A 15,296-nucleotide genomic window follows, 5' to 3' on the forward strand; every position below is an offset into this window, starting at 1 on the left:
CAGGTATCACATGGCTTCCCAGCCGCGATAAAACTATAAAGAAGATATTTAGCAGAAATATTTTTCCTTAATACAAAACACAAAGACACTAGAGAAACAGATGAAATACCACTCATACTAAAATTTATTTAAAAGCACTAAGTCTGCTCTGAAGAGGTAATAGCAAAAGCAAAACAAATTGAAATGGAGAAGTGAAAATGAATTGCGCTAACCTATGGTGCTCACTAAACACACTGAAAGACACCACCTATTAAAAGTACACAAAAATAAGGGCATCACCTCAGTCTATGGATTTAGAAAAACACTCCCTGGACAGAACTAAAAAGTCTTTTTGAAGCGTTTCTTCTAGAAATGGCTACCAAAGAGAACTGCGGACTAACAAATTACAACTCTGGTGTAAGACATGAGACGGACTGGACTTGCATAGTGTATCTGGGGATGATGACAGTCAGGTCTGGCTTTTGCTTTTCCCAGTTCTGAGAGCATAAAACAGACATGGAAATGTTTAAGTTCAACATCAGGTATTACAATAAATGGGAAAACAAAAATCCCCTTGTACTGAGTGGGGAAGTGCAGCATTTCCCTAGCCGAAAGGATAAGAGATACTTTTCGTTCTAGTGGGCTCCTTTGTGTGTACATCAGAAAGGATGCACGATACCAAAGCAATTTAATTGGACAATGGATGGAACAGATCCCTACCCGCAGCCACTACAGTTAAAACTACATCATATTTTCCACCAGCTATTTTTTTCTAGTTCATAACTTACCAAAAATAAGACACTGGAGGTTGACTTCTCTTAATTTTCAAACTTAGTAATATTTTCTGTTAGTCTGAGTATTAGAAATTCCACCACTAAAAATATGACCGAGTGTTCTGCTAAGACTTGAAATCGGGGAGGCCATACACAACAAAATTTCGACAAGTCTTACAAGTTTCATAAACCTGTTGTTGGCACATGCTTAGCTGACACAAACAAGACTTGCATTACGCATGTAACGTTCCTAATTAGTGAGAACTGTGTATGTTCGCAAAGCCAATTCAGCAGTTAGAAGTTTCCCGCGTTCATCGACCTGATCCTTGCAATTTCTGGAAAGCCAAAAGTATTCAGAGGGGCTGTTTGCTCAAATGGGAAAATCTTTCCCTCCTATATTGTTCAAGTAGAACGGACCATCATATGATAATTTATGGCATATTTTCTGTCTCAGAGTTAAAGCATTTAACTCCCTTTCCCACTCTTTTGTGAAACAGAGGAAGACCAGCAGTGATTACAGTGCAGGAGAGGGTACACAAATTGTGAAAGCCGTAGTTTCCTGGAAGTCAGGAAGATTTGGCTCTTTCTATATACATTACAACACGCCACTAAGTATAGACATGTACATAACAACTCTGCCAAAGTGCAAAATTTCAAGACAAATGACGTGTACAAAATCCCAGGTAACTGCAGAGGCAGTAAGAGAGTCACTGCTGAAAAAACGTTTCACTTTTCCTACAGCAAATATGCTTTAGTTCACTAAGGAAAGGAGAAAGTTTGGTTCACATGTATGACAACAGCAATTATCTTTTCATCAAATGACTACCTCATCTTTAAGCCACCTTAAGACTAGCTGAAGCAACATAATAATACACCGTCATCTTCTCTTTAGGAAAATATACTGGCCACAGCAACAGTACACTTGAAAAAGTTACACTGTGTTTGAACATTGTCGAGTACAATTCAAATTTAAAGAAAATTTCCCATGCAAAAAGGAAAAGAGCTGAAATTAAGGTCTCATTTCTTCCTCCATCTATGGCAGCTTACAATGAGTTTCCCCATAATTTACTGTCTAAAATTAAGCCAGAGAAACTGGGCGACTCCGTATCACCAGCAGAGCGAGCACAGTAACAGCAGGTTCAGATCTTAGAAGTTTGAAAATTCTAGTAACAATTTTAAAGAGGTAACTTACGACTAAATGACAAGTGAGAAAATAACCTTAGTTTCACTAGTTTGGTACAGGGGGCTCAAAATGGTTCCTTGTGCTAGAAAAAGTGGTTTGTATTTTACATGCAAAGCCATAATCCCCTTCACAAAGTCACTCTTTTTCAGACAACTGCTGCTTCAATAGTAAATGAAGACCTTGAACGGCAGGCAAAAATCAAATATTCTTCCAAAGAATAAAAAGAGAAGCTATAGCATGCAAACTTTAGAATTTATAAATACATGAATACCAAGCAGTGTAAGTTACAGAAGTTTTCATCAATTCTTTCAACGGAATTACAGTATTTTTATTACGCTGCTTTGACATTTTTCTGTCCTTCTAGAAAGAGATATACCAAAACGCAGCAGTGTCAAACTTTTTTTCTCAAAAAAAAAGGCATTCTCTCTCATATTTTCAGATTTTCTACTTTTCATAGTTTCTTGAAGGGAAAAAAAGGCATAAGAGCACACCGTTTCAGCCAATTCAACACCAAGTCAAGAACTCAAAGAGTACTTGGAAAAAAAAGAAAGGGGACCGTAGGCTTCCTAACCATGAAAAGAGCAATTTCATGATGACCCTCTCTTGTATAAAAAACGTCTTACTCCCAATGTAACGGCATGTTCGAACAAAGTTTCCACGTTCGGCAGCAATTTTTTGAAATTAGTCAGATACGGCCTCCTAACTTGCTTTACACTCTTTCCAGAAAAAAAAGAATAAAGATGAAAATAGCAAAGCCTGTGGCAAATTGAGCGATCACATGGGCAGGAGGCCAACAGCATGGGGCTGGCTGCGGTGTCCAGTCTGGCAACGGGAGCTGGAAGCGCAAAGTAGCTCCTGTGCTCGGCAGCGTTTGGAGAAGCAAACGGCAGCCAGATCTAAGTTACAGGAGATACAAACGGGGCGTTTAAGCGGTGACAAGGATGTGCTGACAGACACGTAGAGGCTGGAGCTCTTGTACATTCGCGGCAGCTGCTGTTCAGCGAGCAGTTGTAAACCACACTTCTTGCTCGCTCCTCAGAACAGGATTTCAGCGTACGTTCATTTTATAGGTATCGGATTAACATGTGGAAGGGGACTTTCGCTGGCAGCTCACGGGCCACGTGTAGCCTTACCCAAGACAACTAAGCATCCTGCTGACAGTCCCTGTTTCCAGCCTCATTCACAGCACAGCCACATGCTCTTAAAAAAAAAAAAAAAAACAGACTCTACTGAAATGCCCTGGTTTATGATTTGGTGTGGAGCAGGAAGCTGTTCGGACTGCTAGAAGCCACTGTGCCGCGAAGGCTCTCGGTGGATGATTTCACAGGAAGGAAACGGAGAGCCTCACGATGCGGAGAACAACTCGCGGCTCATTCCCCAGAACAGACACGGTCGCTGCCCAGATCTGCGCAGGGGAAAGGGCTGAGCCACGGAGATAAACAAGGAGGTAAACAAGATAGAAGGTGAGTTTGTCTGGAGGGAGCAGAATAGCACGGGCCTGAGACACACACCAGTAACATATGGCAACCTAAGACACTAATAAGTATAGAGTTTGTTCCATCAAGAGACTGACCTGAAGAGAGGGTTGTTCCAATACAGGGAAAATACCTTTACACACCAAAGGTGGGTCCCCGATGGCAAACAGCAGCCACCGATGCTGGTGCCGTGGGAAGTAAGCTCATTCCAAGTCACAGGATCAGACAGGGGGCAAATCAAGGAAGATAAAGAGACTCTCACATGGTAAACTACTCTCAGCTCGTACACTGCCAATATTTTCAATGATTTAGCTCCTTAGGTATAACTTCGGAAAATCGGCAGGAGGTGAATATAACAGCCTTAGCAACAACAGCACAATTTGAGCACCACGAATACGTGTACATTAGCAGAAGAACCTGACGCCAGAAGCCACCAAATTATTAGATCAATAGTTATACATGGTTATTGGTACTGGAAGGTGTAAATGATGCTATACATGAAATCAAAATCTCAAACATCAGTCTGAACACACACGGCTGCAGAGACTGATGTTCTGGTGTATCTAGTAAAAGCCTTTGTGCGCTGTAGAAAGAAAAGAAAGTAAAACAGGAGAGCTGTACCCTTAGGAGGAAAACCAGAATCCTGATTGTCTGTCTTGATTTTTGTCCCTTGAAGAGGGAAAGTCAGGAAAAAAAAGAAGCCAGCACTTAACTGCGGGTCCTAAGATGTAACTGCTCTTACAGTACAAGCATTCATAAGAGAGGCAGTAAAAGACACCTCAGCTACAGGTCCCATATTTCACTACACTATTCTTTGCTGGATTATCCCCTCTAAGGGAGAATATTTTATGCAGAACTGTTGAGAATGGTAATGTAAAACAAAGTTCCACATATTTGGAAACTTTTCTAGATGAAAACTGGGTACCACTCACCCAAACATCACAGTTTCTAGGTTAGAAAAGAATCCTCACCACAGAAAGTCTAACAGTAAAAAGAAAAAACTCTCCCATATTAACTGCACAAACTCCCACAGAATTTACCTATCTTTCCCCTAAATAACATGAAATGCCTCTGAGCGAGTCGGTAACCTTTCTTCTCTCCACACTTATCTTGCCTTTGCTCCCAGCTTTCATTACACACCAGAGCCTGAAGACATTTAAGGCAGTGATAACCTCTCCCTGCCCTCTCCAACATCTGGATACTGTTCACCTCCCTCCAAACACCACAAACCATAGAATCATACAATCACAGAGCATCAGGGATTGGAAAGGACCTGAAAAAGCTCATTTAGTCCGATCCCCCCGCCGGAGCAGGAACACCCAGATGAGGTTACACAGGAAGGTGTCCAGGCGGGTTGGAATGTCTGCAGAGAAGGAGACTCCACAGCCTCCCTGGGCAGCCTGGGCCAGGCTCTGCCACCCTCACCGGGAACAAGTTTCTTCTCATCTTTAAGTGGAACCGCCTATGTTCCAGTTTGCACCCATTGCCCCCTGTCCTATCACTGGTTGTCACCGAGAAGAGCCTGGCTCCATCCTCCTGACACTCACCCTTTCCATATTTATAACCATGAATGAGGTCGCCCCTCAGTCTCCTCTTCTCCAGCTCCTCAGCCTTTCCTCACACGGGAGATGATAACCAGCGCAGTCGTTTGACAAACACGCCGCCAGCCAAACCACCACCACTCGTGTCCACGGCCATGGCCGGGAGGACGCGGCCGCCAGCAGGACCAGGGCGGGAAGAAACGGAGACCCCGGGCCCCAGCCAGCAGGAGGCCGAGCTGGCACGACAGCCCAACCCCGGGCCTGGGGAAGGCGGCACGTAGCGCTCGGCCGAGGGGACGCCCCGGGGAGGGGGAACCGCTGCCATGTCCCAGCGCCCCAGCGGCGGCGAACCCGGCCCCGCAGAGGGGCCCCTCCTCAGGCCGGGCCCGGCCTCCCGCCGCGCCGGAGGGAGGGGAAGGCAGGGCAGGGGAAGGCGACCCTCCCCTAAAAGGGGCCTCCGGACACGCAGGCTCGCTCGGCCGCCCTCCCCGAGGTGGCGGCAGCGGCCTGACCCCTCCTTCCCCAGCCCGTGCGGCCGCGGCCTCAGCGGCTCCAGCCAGGCCCGGTGCCCCCCCGCCCCCGCCCTCACAAAACGGCTCCTCGGCGGCCGTTGGCGCCTCGTGCCCCAACGGTCACCCCCCCTCACACGCTCCCCAGCCCCGGCAGAGCGACAGAAAGTCGCCCCGGGGTGGGGGGAACGCAAACCGCCCGGAGCCTCACCGGGTCCGGCGGAGGGGGCTCCCGGGTACATGTCTCCGTGTGCGGCGGCGGCGCCTCGCTCCAGGTCCCGGCGGCTCCAGGGGAGGGAAGGGGGGAAGGGAGCGAGCCCGAGCCCCGGCTGCGCTGTCGGGGGAAGGGGGAGGAGGAGGAAGGGGAGGAGAGGAGGGAGGAAAAAGAAAAGGGGAAAGAAAAAGGAGAAAAAAAAAAAAAAAAAAAAAAAAGAGGGAGGAGGGCCGGGCCGACGCCGGGAAACCAGGTTACTCAGCGGCACTGAAGAGCGGGGCGGTGGGTGGGGAGAAGGGAGGAGCCGCGGGGTCACGGGGAAGGGCCGCCCCGCCCGCCTCCTCCTGCCCGCGGCGGGCGGGAAGCGGCGCGGCCGGTTGGCCCCGGGGGCCCCGCCGCGGAGCCCCCTGCACAGCCCCCCCTGCACAGCCCCCTGCACAGCCTCGCTGCACAGCCCCCTGCACAGCCCCCTGCACAGCCTCCTGCACAGCCCCCCCTGCACAGCTCCCGCTGCACAGCCCCCTGCACAGCCCCCACTGCTCAGCCCCCCCTGCACAGCCCCCCGCACAGCCTCGCTGCACAGCCCCCTGCACAGCCCCAGCCCCCGCTGCACAGCCCCCCCCCGCAGAGCCCCCTGCACAGCCCCCCCTGCACAGCCCCCTGCACAGCCCCCTGCACAGCCTCCTGCACAGCCCCCTGCACAGCCCCCCCTGCACAGCCCCCCCTGCACAGCCCCTCCTGCACAGCCCCCTGCACAGCCCCAGCCCCCGCTGCACAGCCCCCCCCGCACAGCCCCCGCTGCACAGCCCGCTGCACAGCCCCCTGCACAGCCCCCTGCACAGCCCCCTGCACAGCCCCCCCTGCACAGCCCCCTGCACAGCTCCCGCTGCACAGCCCCCCCTGCACAGCCCCCTGCACAGCCCCCCCTGCACAGCCCCCTGCACAGCCCCCTGCACAGCCCCCCCTGCACAGCCCCCTGCACAGCCTCCTGCACAGCCCCCTGCACAGCCCCCTGCACAGCCCCCCCTGCACAGCCCCCCCTGCACAGCCCCCTGCACAGCCCCCTGCACAGCCCCCCCTGCACAGCCCCCTGCACAGCCCCCGCTGCACAGCCCCCTGCACAGCCCCCTGCACAGCCCCCTGCACAGCCCCCGCTGCACAGCCCCCTGCACAGCCCCCCCTGCACAGCCCCCGCTGCACAGCCCCCTGCACAGCCCCCTGCACAGCCCCCTGCACAGCCCCCTGCACAGCCCCCCCTGCACAGCCCCCGCTGCACAGCCCCCTGCACAGCTCCCGCTGCACAGCCCCCTGCACAGCCCCCCCTGCACAGCCCCCGCTGCACAGCCCCCGCTGCACAGCCCCCCCTGCACAGCCCCCCCTGCACAGCCCCCCCCTGCACAGCCCCCCCTGCAGAGCCCCCTGCACAGCCCCCGCTGCACAGCCCCCCCTGCACAGCCCCCCCTGCACAGCCCCCCCTGCACAGCCCCCCCCTGCACAGCCCCCCCTGCACAGCCCCCCCTGCACAGCCCCCCCTGCACAGCCCCCCCCTGCACAGCCCCCCCTGCACAGCCCCCCCTGCACAGCCCCCGCCTCCTCCCCGCACTGCAGCTGAGCAGCTCTGCCCCAGTCCCGCCATCAGTACCCTGCGCTTTGCTCCTACAGCCTCCCAGCGTGGCTAACCAGACACGAGCCGTTTGTAGCAGGAGCATTTCTAGGCCCTGGAGTCACCCACCAAAGTGAACTGTGGGTCCTGTGTACCCTTAGGCAGGTGCAACATCAACAGTCAGACTAAAACAAAGCGCGGAGCCACGGAGATGCTGAAGGGAGTGGAGCATCTCCCGTGTGAGGAAAGGCTGAGGAGCTGGGGCTCTGGAGCTAGAGAAGAGGAGACTGAGGGGCGACCTCATTCATGGTTATCAATATGGAAAGGGTGGGTGTCAGGAGGATGGAGCCAGGCTCTTCTCGGTGACAACCAATGACAGGACAAGGGGCAATGGGTGCAAACTGGAACACAGGAGGTTCCACTTAAAGATGAGAAGAAACTTGTTCCCGGTGGGGGTGGCAGAGCCTGGCCCAGGCTGCCCAGGGAGGCTGTGGAGTCTCCTTCTCTGCAGACATTCCAACCCGCCTGGACACCTTCCTGTGTAACCTCATCTGGGTGTTCCTGCTCCGGCGGGGGGGTTGCACTGGATGAGCTTTCGAGGTCCCTTCCAACCCCTGACATCTGTCATTCTGTGTGTGCTGCAGCCAGGACTGCTGGAGACTCGTGTATTTGAATGAGACCTCAGGAAAATTAAGTGTGCCTCCAGCTCTGTCTCCACTGCCTCTCCTTCAAGGCAGTTTACCTAGTTATGCATGTTTAAAATGAGAGCTGTAGTGGCATCAATATTACACATACTGTACACTCTTAAATGCCCTGTTTACTCGAAAATTGTGTTTGTTTGTCTCATTGCCTTCATTCCTCTTGTATGGTTCGTCAAACCAATTAATATCCTCCTTCATCAGCTCATATTTGAAGTGATACAGAAGCATCTCACTGTTCCAAAGTTACATCAGCTACATGTTTACTCTTCTCTTTGGGTCATACTTGTAGATATTCAAGGGCTGCTATTAACAGCTCAGCTTTCGCTTCAAGGGTGCTGTTCCTGAAACCATTGTCACCACTGGAGTTTCCACAGGAGTGATTTTGTATTTGTCTGCATTCCAAGCTCCTCAAGTTGCTGGAAAGTAAGGATTTAGCAGTAACTATAAACAAATAAAGGATAAAATTGTGGGTCAAATTTAGTGCTAGAGTAAAGCCAAGTAGCTCTAGCAAAATTATAAACGTCAAAGATATATTTGCCAAGAGAGCTGACGAAGGGGTGGTTGTTTTCCCCTCTATGAGGAGCTGGGTAACATTTTTGCACAACCACCAAAAATTTCTGGTTTCTGCTATATAACCTTGCTAGAGGCTGAAAGGCGAGGGGAGGAATCCCCAAAAGAAGAGAGTTAGCTGAGGCAAGTTTGGCCTTTCTGCTATATCAGATAGTACTAAATGCTGAAGTGATGAGGAAACCATGCATTCCCTGTATCAACATCTAATGTTTTCGATACTCTATTTAAATTCATCTCTTCAGTCCGATTAGGAAGATAACTAACATTACACATACTGTCATTCCTGTTAGACCTTTAAGTACAAGGGAGTACGAAAATACACTGAATAGTTTCCGGAAAAGTCTACTTGACTAATTTGGTCGCCCTGATGAGCAGCACTAAAGGTTCCTCCCATCAGATCATGTTTGTAGACACGTGGAATGAGCCCAATACAGACTTCCAGGAAAAGAGACATCTATAGATGGACAGAAACCAAACTGACTGTTGGACGCAGAAACAGATAATTCCGTCTCACCTTTCTACACCATTCTGCTTGTGAAATCCTGGCCTGAAAGCAACGGTCAGTGAAGCGGACATGCTGAAGGGATGTACTCACGTGGGACTTCACTGGATACCTCGCATAACTGAAAAAAAAGAAAAAAAAGAATCAAAAAGTAGATTGTGAGACTGTTTGAAAATAACAAGGTAACAACCAGCAGAAGATAGGTGAAATATAAGGGGAGGTTTCACAAAACAATAAATACATATTGCACATTTCTTTCGGGCTCCACAGGGTACTCTGCAATTGATTTCAGAAATTCCCTGGAAAACAGGGGTCCCAAAACCAGCAATTAATACCTGGAACAACCGAGAGTGCAATATACTCTTATTGATTTAAAGCTGATTTTTGTGGATTTAGCACTTCATAAGCAAAGGGGCTTATCGCTGTGTATATATGACTGCAGACTTGCACAATCGGTTGAATAATAAATCAGTTACATAGTTTTATTTAAGCATTATTTTCTCATGTAGAAACCCTGTTGCTCCTGCAGGCTGTTTCACACTACCGCACGCTTCCAGCAGCATTTCCGTGTCACTGAGGAGAGTTACAGCTCTCTCCTAAGTCTGTTCTTCAAGTAACAGGACACACACTCATTTTGGGCTTTATTTCTAACGCTTTCTGTCACTGACAATTGATATTTTGGAGCACAGTGGAACTTAATTATGTCTTACCAGGCAATTTCACCCTAAAAAAAGACCTCAGTTTTTTAAGAGGTTTGGTTTTAAAGATTGGTTTGAAAGCTCTATAAAAGCATTCTTTTACATGTGCTCTTTATATGTTATCTTAACAATTATATAGTGGTATCAGAAGAACTGCTTAAGCATTTAAAATCAGGTTTCTTTAAAGAAAAAAATTGAGTGCCTGTTGGACACGATACCTATCATAACTGCTGGATTTCAAGCTGACATTTCCCAGAACTGATATCTCTCAAAGAAGGAATTATTAGTTTTGGAAAAACTGAGCATTTTCACCTGATTTCGGAAGCAAAGATGGTATTTAGGAACAGCTTTTAAAATCATTTCTATCAGCAGGAGCAATCTGGGGAAAATATTTTATATACAAATAGACTAGTGACAAATGAAATGGCTTTTCTTTTGATGAGAAAACATAAATTGATTTCACCGAGCAACAACCTTTCCCTTTTTAAACTGAATTAATTCAACCCCCCCCCAGTTTATAAATGTCTTTTAGTCATTGATAACGATACAGTGGCAAAAAATTTTAGTCTGAGCAGAAAGATATCAACTTTCTTCTTGACTCTGATGGGATTTAAACTTACATTTTCCTGTTCTCAACTGGCCTAACATGTAAGATGTTATCCTGGAGTGCATTTAGTAGACATCACATAATCTGTGTTCTGCTTTGCATAAGAATATATGAGTGAGATCAGAACAAAAGTGAAGAAGACCACAACTCTATGATCTAATGTGTTCACATGGTTACAAAGATTTTGAGGGTTCTGGTCCCCTCCCCAGGGACTGTTTATTATTTTACAGTTACTGATTTAATCACAATTAATCCATGGTAGAGGGACCAAAACCTGATTTTTGTCTCTCCACCCAGATGACTGTCCTACTTACTAAGCTACAAAGCCACACTTGATTTCTTTTGCCAAACCAATTGCAATACTTATTTATTAAAAAAAAAAAAAGTATTAATTATTATTAGATTACTAACCTGAGTTCACTCAAGAAAGACTTAACTTTTCTAGGTGATCAGGGCCAACAATACAACAATTAAATGCTATGAAAAAGATGCAGCACCACCTATTGGGGATATATTAGGTATGCTGGTTATTACAGTTTTAAGTAGTAACAGAATTTTGTTCTTTGTCATAGTAACTTAGTTCGGGAAAACAAAAACCCAGCTAGGGAGAAAAGTAGTTTCCAAAAAGAAGATACGGGAAGCAAATACTGTGTCTGAGGCACGTAAATAGTGGCTCAAATGAAATCAGGGCAACCTGATTATCTACCAGCACCTTCCCTCCCTTGAGAGCAGGAAAGACTTTCACCCATTGCTGTTGGGTGAAGGTGCTGGCGTGAATCATTTAGGTTGGAAAAGACCTTTAAATCATTGAGTCCAGTCATTAACCTAACACTGCTGAGTCCGCCACTAAACCATGTCCCTAAGTGCCACATCGACACGTCTTTTAAACCCCTCCAGGGACGGTGACTCCACCACTGCCCTGGGCAGCCTGTTCCAATGCCTGACAACCCTTTCCATGAATAACTTTTTTATACATTCCAATCTAAACCCTCCCTCGTGCAACTCGTGGCCATATAGACAGTTACAGGATCAGAAGTGAAAAGTGCATACCCACTGCAAATTTCTCGACCTTACTCCTTGGTCTGCCTCGGAATTGAGCTTTATTAACCAGCATTCCTGACCGGATATCCAGGCTTCAAAAAGCTTTGGGAAGCAGCACAACTTTTTCTTTTTTTAGCTTTCTTATGACATAGTAAATTGTTTTCATCATAACTTTATTCTGAGCCCCAAGAGAGCAGCCTTATCAGTGTCACTCCTTCGATGCAGCAAGACAACCATGAAGCAAGGATGTAGGCAAATCCCATTTAATTAATGTCTTTACCAACCTGAGCCTAAGCTTATGTGAATGTCACATTTAACTTTTCGGTCTTCATATTTTATTTTTTAACAACGCATCGGCATTTTAAATAATTTTTAGCTTAAGCACCGTTATATCAGAAGTGTCTTCAGTGTTCCTCCTCCCTCTGTCAGAGCCCACACAAGTTTCCATTCCTATTTTCACCACTAAAACAGAATAGGAAAAGCTGGCCCCTATAACTCACCTTTTTTTCATATCCACCAGCAACTGGAATGCTTGTGCCCCCAAATGTATTCGGTTTCAGTACCACACCGCTAAACGTGCTCATTGTTGCAACAAGAATCCCTGGAATACAGAGAACCTGCAAGTTTACCGTCTAAAGAAAGCGATGATATGTAGCCACTATATAAATCCTGCAAAAAGAAGTTCCTTTCTGTTTAATGCAGGACGTTTTCTGTGGAGCAGATGTTTCAGATGCTGAATGGAACATTGTTGAGTTTCTTAGCTGGCAGTACCTCTAGACAAAAAGGAAAAGCTATCTGAGCGGCTCCTTATGTGGGCTTGTCTAATCTTCAGTTGCTTCCTCACATATATAAATGGAATCTGGTGTGGGATCCACTCAGGAGGGAATCTTTCTTATTTGAATAGCTTGACTGTCCCACAGGTTTTTTTTAGCCTTTTGACAAGCTGTACGTTCCCAGAGGTGGCGTAATTGGAGTTACTCTGAGATCCTGATGCCCTTGAAAAACCTCCAGTTTCTGCTTCCTTGTATTTGGAACATATACTACACATGAACTTCCTTCATTAGTAAATTATGCCTGATGTCTATTAAGCCTGTCATTTCGTTGCTGGTTTGTACACTTCCATTACTCATCTCTCCGGCCACCTTCACTGGCAAGTTCATTTGATTGAAAAGGAATCTTTTCTTGCCCTGTTGCTGCTTTCCAGTCAGATCACTTCGCAGACCTGCCGGCTCAGCTCTGAGAGCTTTGGCCTGGGAGGCCACGGCAACACCGCAGCGAGGGACAGACAGGGCCAGCTCACGCAAGTCACTCGTGAAATCCCATCCCACCTCAAGCAATGACAGAGGTGCCATGATACTACATCCTAATGGTAGCATGTATTTATTTGCTACTTTGAGTTAGATACTAAAAATGTGGACATTTGCCCTGTGCCTCGTATAGGAAGTAAATGTTTCAATTCAGAGCTGTTGACCCCACTAATAGGGTTAAGAACTCACAGGGTAAGTGCTGCAACACTCTGCATTTATCATCTCCAGCAGAAAGCAGGGTCAAATCTTCATTTAGTGGAACTCCGAGTGATTTGTGATCGTGAGGAAGGCGTGGATACAAGAGGTCAAGTCCCTCTTGCCTATCTCCATTTTCACTTGTAATGGTCTAATAAATCCTCAGATTTTTATGAAGGAGCGTTACAATAGTAGGCTGTTGGACATGCTTTGCTGGTAGCGGAAAATTGTCCTTTCTAGGATTCTAAGCTTTCAGGCCTTTTGCAAATTCTTGAATAATTTTGCTCAAGCTTATTTTTGAAGGTTTGACTTATTTATAATGGAATGGTTTTGGCTGAAAGGCACCTTCAAAGCTCATCCAGTGCCCCCCCTGCCATGAGCAGGGACATCTGCACCAGCTCAGGTTGCTCAGAGCCCCGTCCAGCCTGGCCTGGGATGTGTCCAGGGATGGAGCATCCACCACCTCTCTGGCCAACCTGGGCCAGTGTTTTACCACCCTCACGGTGAAGGATTTCTTTCTTATATCTAATCTAAATCTCCTCTCTTTTAGTTTAAAACCATCACCCTTTGTCCTTTCGCAACAGGCCCTGCTAAAAAGTCTGTCCCCATCTTTCTTACAGGCCCCTTTTAAGCACTGCAAGGCTGCAATAAGGTCTCCCCGGAGCCTTCTCTTCTCCAGCTGAACACCCCAACTCTCTCAGCCTGTCCTCCCAGCAGAGCTGCTCCAGCCTCAGGTCATTTCTGGGGCTCCTCTGGCCCCTCTCCAGCAGGTCCATGTGTGTCCTGTGCTGAGGACCCAGAGCTGGACCAGCACTGCAGGGGGGTCTCACCAGAGCGGAGCAGAGGGGCAGAATCACCTCCCTGACCTGCTGCCCACGCTCCCTGTGATGCAGCCCAGGACACAAAAGGCTTCTGGGCTGCAACCGCACATCACCAGCTCATGTCCAACCTTTCACCCACCAGTGTCCCCAAGTCCTTCTCCTCAGGGCTGCTCTCCATCCATTCATGACCCAATCTGTACTGATACTGGGGTTTGCCCCAACCCAGCTGCAGGACCTTGCATTTGGCTTTGTTGAACCTCAAGAGGTTTGCGTGGGCCCACTTCTCAACCTTGTCCAGGTCCCCCTGAATGGCATCCCATCTCTCAGGCGCGTCAGCCACACCACTCAGCTTGGTGTCATGCGCAGACTTCATCGATGAAGATATTAAACAGTACTGGTCCCAATACGGACCCCTGATGGACACCACTCCTCACAGATCTCCACCCAGACATTCAGCTGTTGACCACTACTCTCTGGATACGTCCATCCAGCCAATTCCTTCTCCACTGAATGGTCCAGCCATCGAACCCATCTCTCCCCAATTTAGAGAGAAGGATGTTGCGGGGGACCACGTCAAAGGCCTTACAGAAGTCCAGACAGACAACATCCATAGCTCTTCCTTCTTCCGCTGCTGTCGTCACCCCATCATAGAAGCCACTAGGCTGGTCAGGCAAGAATCGCCCTTGGTGAAGCCATGCTGGCTGTCTCAAATCACCTCCCTGTCCCACCAAGTTTCAGTAATGGCAAGTAGGTCGGAGCTTTCTAGCAGCATGGTGGCTTCCAGCTCCTCCTGTTTGTTGCCCATGCTGCGTGCATTGGTGTAGAGGCACTTCAGCTGGGCTGCCGGCCGTGTCACCTGGAGAAACACCCCTTCATTCCTTTGTGGTATTTCACTGGTGTTCCCCTGTTGGATGCTTTTATCTCAGGGGTTCCTGGCTCATCCCTGTAAGATTTCCAAGAGTGCTGCAGTGTACCCAGCAAGTCTCAGAGCAACAGGCTGAGGGTGCTCGCTAGCACCCCATCCCTCTAACCTTGGCATGTCGTCCCATGGCTTGTCTGTCATGGGCCAGCCTGATATTATCCCCCTCCCGCTTCAAGCCTAGTTTAAAGCTCTGTCAATGAGCTCTGCTAGCTCCTGAGCAAAGACCCTCTTCCCGCTTCGAGAAAGGTGAATCCCTTCTGATGCCAGCAGGCCTAGTGCCGTGTAGACTGCCCCCTTTTTCAAAAACCCCAAGTTGTGAGGGTGACACTGGCCACGGAGCCATGTATTAATAGAGTGGGTCCATCTGTTTCTTCCAGTACTGCTGCCCACAACTGGAAGAAGAGAGGAAAAAAAAAAAAAAGGGTGCTCCAGATTCCCTTACCAACCGTCACAAGGCCCTGAAGTCTCTTTTGATGGCCCTTGGACTACAGGTCACAGCTTCATTATCACCCACATGGGAGAGCAGTAATGGGCAGTAGTCTGAGGGCCATACCAGGCTGGAGGATTCCTACTGAAGTCCATAACAGGCCCCAGGGAGGCAGCAGGCTTCCCTACGAGAGACAGTCTGTCCACCCTGCTGTTCCTCTCAGAAGGG

The 15,296-nt window shown here is 48.5% G+C and overlaps 1 protein-coding gene across 1 annotated transcript in view; it reads right to left on the bottom strand.

Moving 5' to 3' along the window:
• AGO2 (argonaute RISC catalytic component 2) overlaps positions 1-5,750 on the bottom strand; it is a 47,620-nt gene extending 41,870 nt beyond the window's left edge. The window contains exon 1 of the mRNA XM_065630278.1: positions 5,672-5,750. Coding sequence (XP_065486350.1) covers positions 5,672-5,702 — 31 coding nt within the window. The 5' untranslated portion in view covers positions 5,703-5,750. The remainder of the gene's footprint in view (positions 1-5,671) is intronic.
• Positions 5,751-15,296: the final 9,546 nt, after the last annotated feature.

The sequence above is a fragment of the Caloenas nicobarica genome, chromosome 2 (assembly GCF_036013445.1).
Source record: "Caloenas nicobarica isolate bCalNic1 chromosome 2, bCalNic1.hap1, whole genome shotgun sequence".
Taxonomy (NCBI): Eukaryota; Metazoa; Chordata; class Aves; order Columbiformes; family Columbidae; genus Caloenas; species Caloenas nicobarica.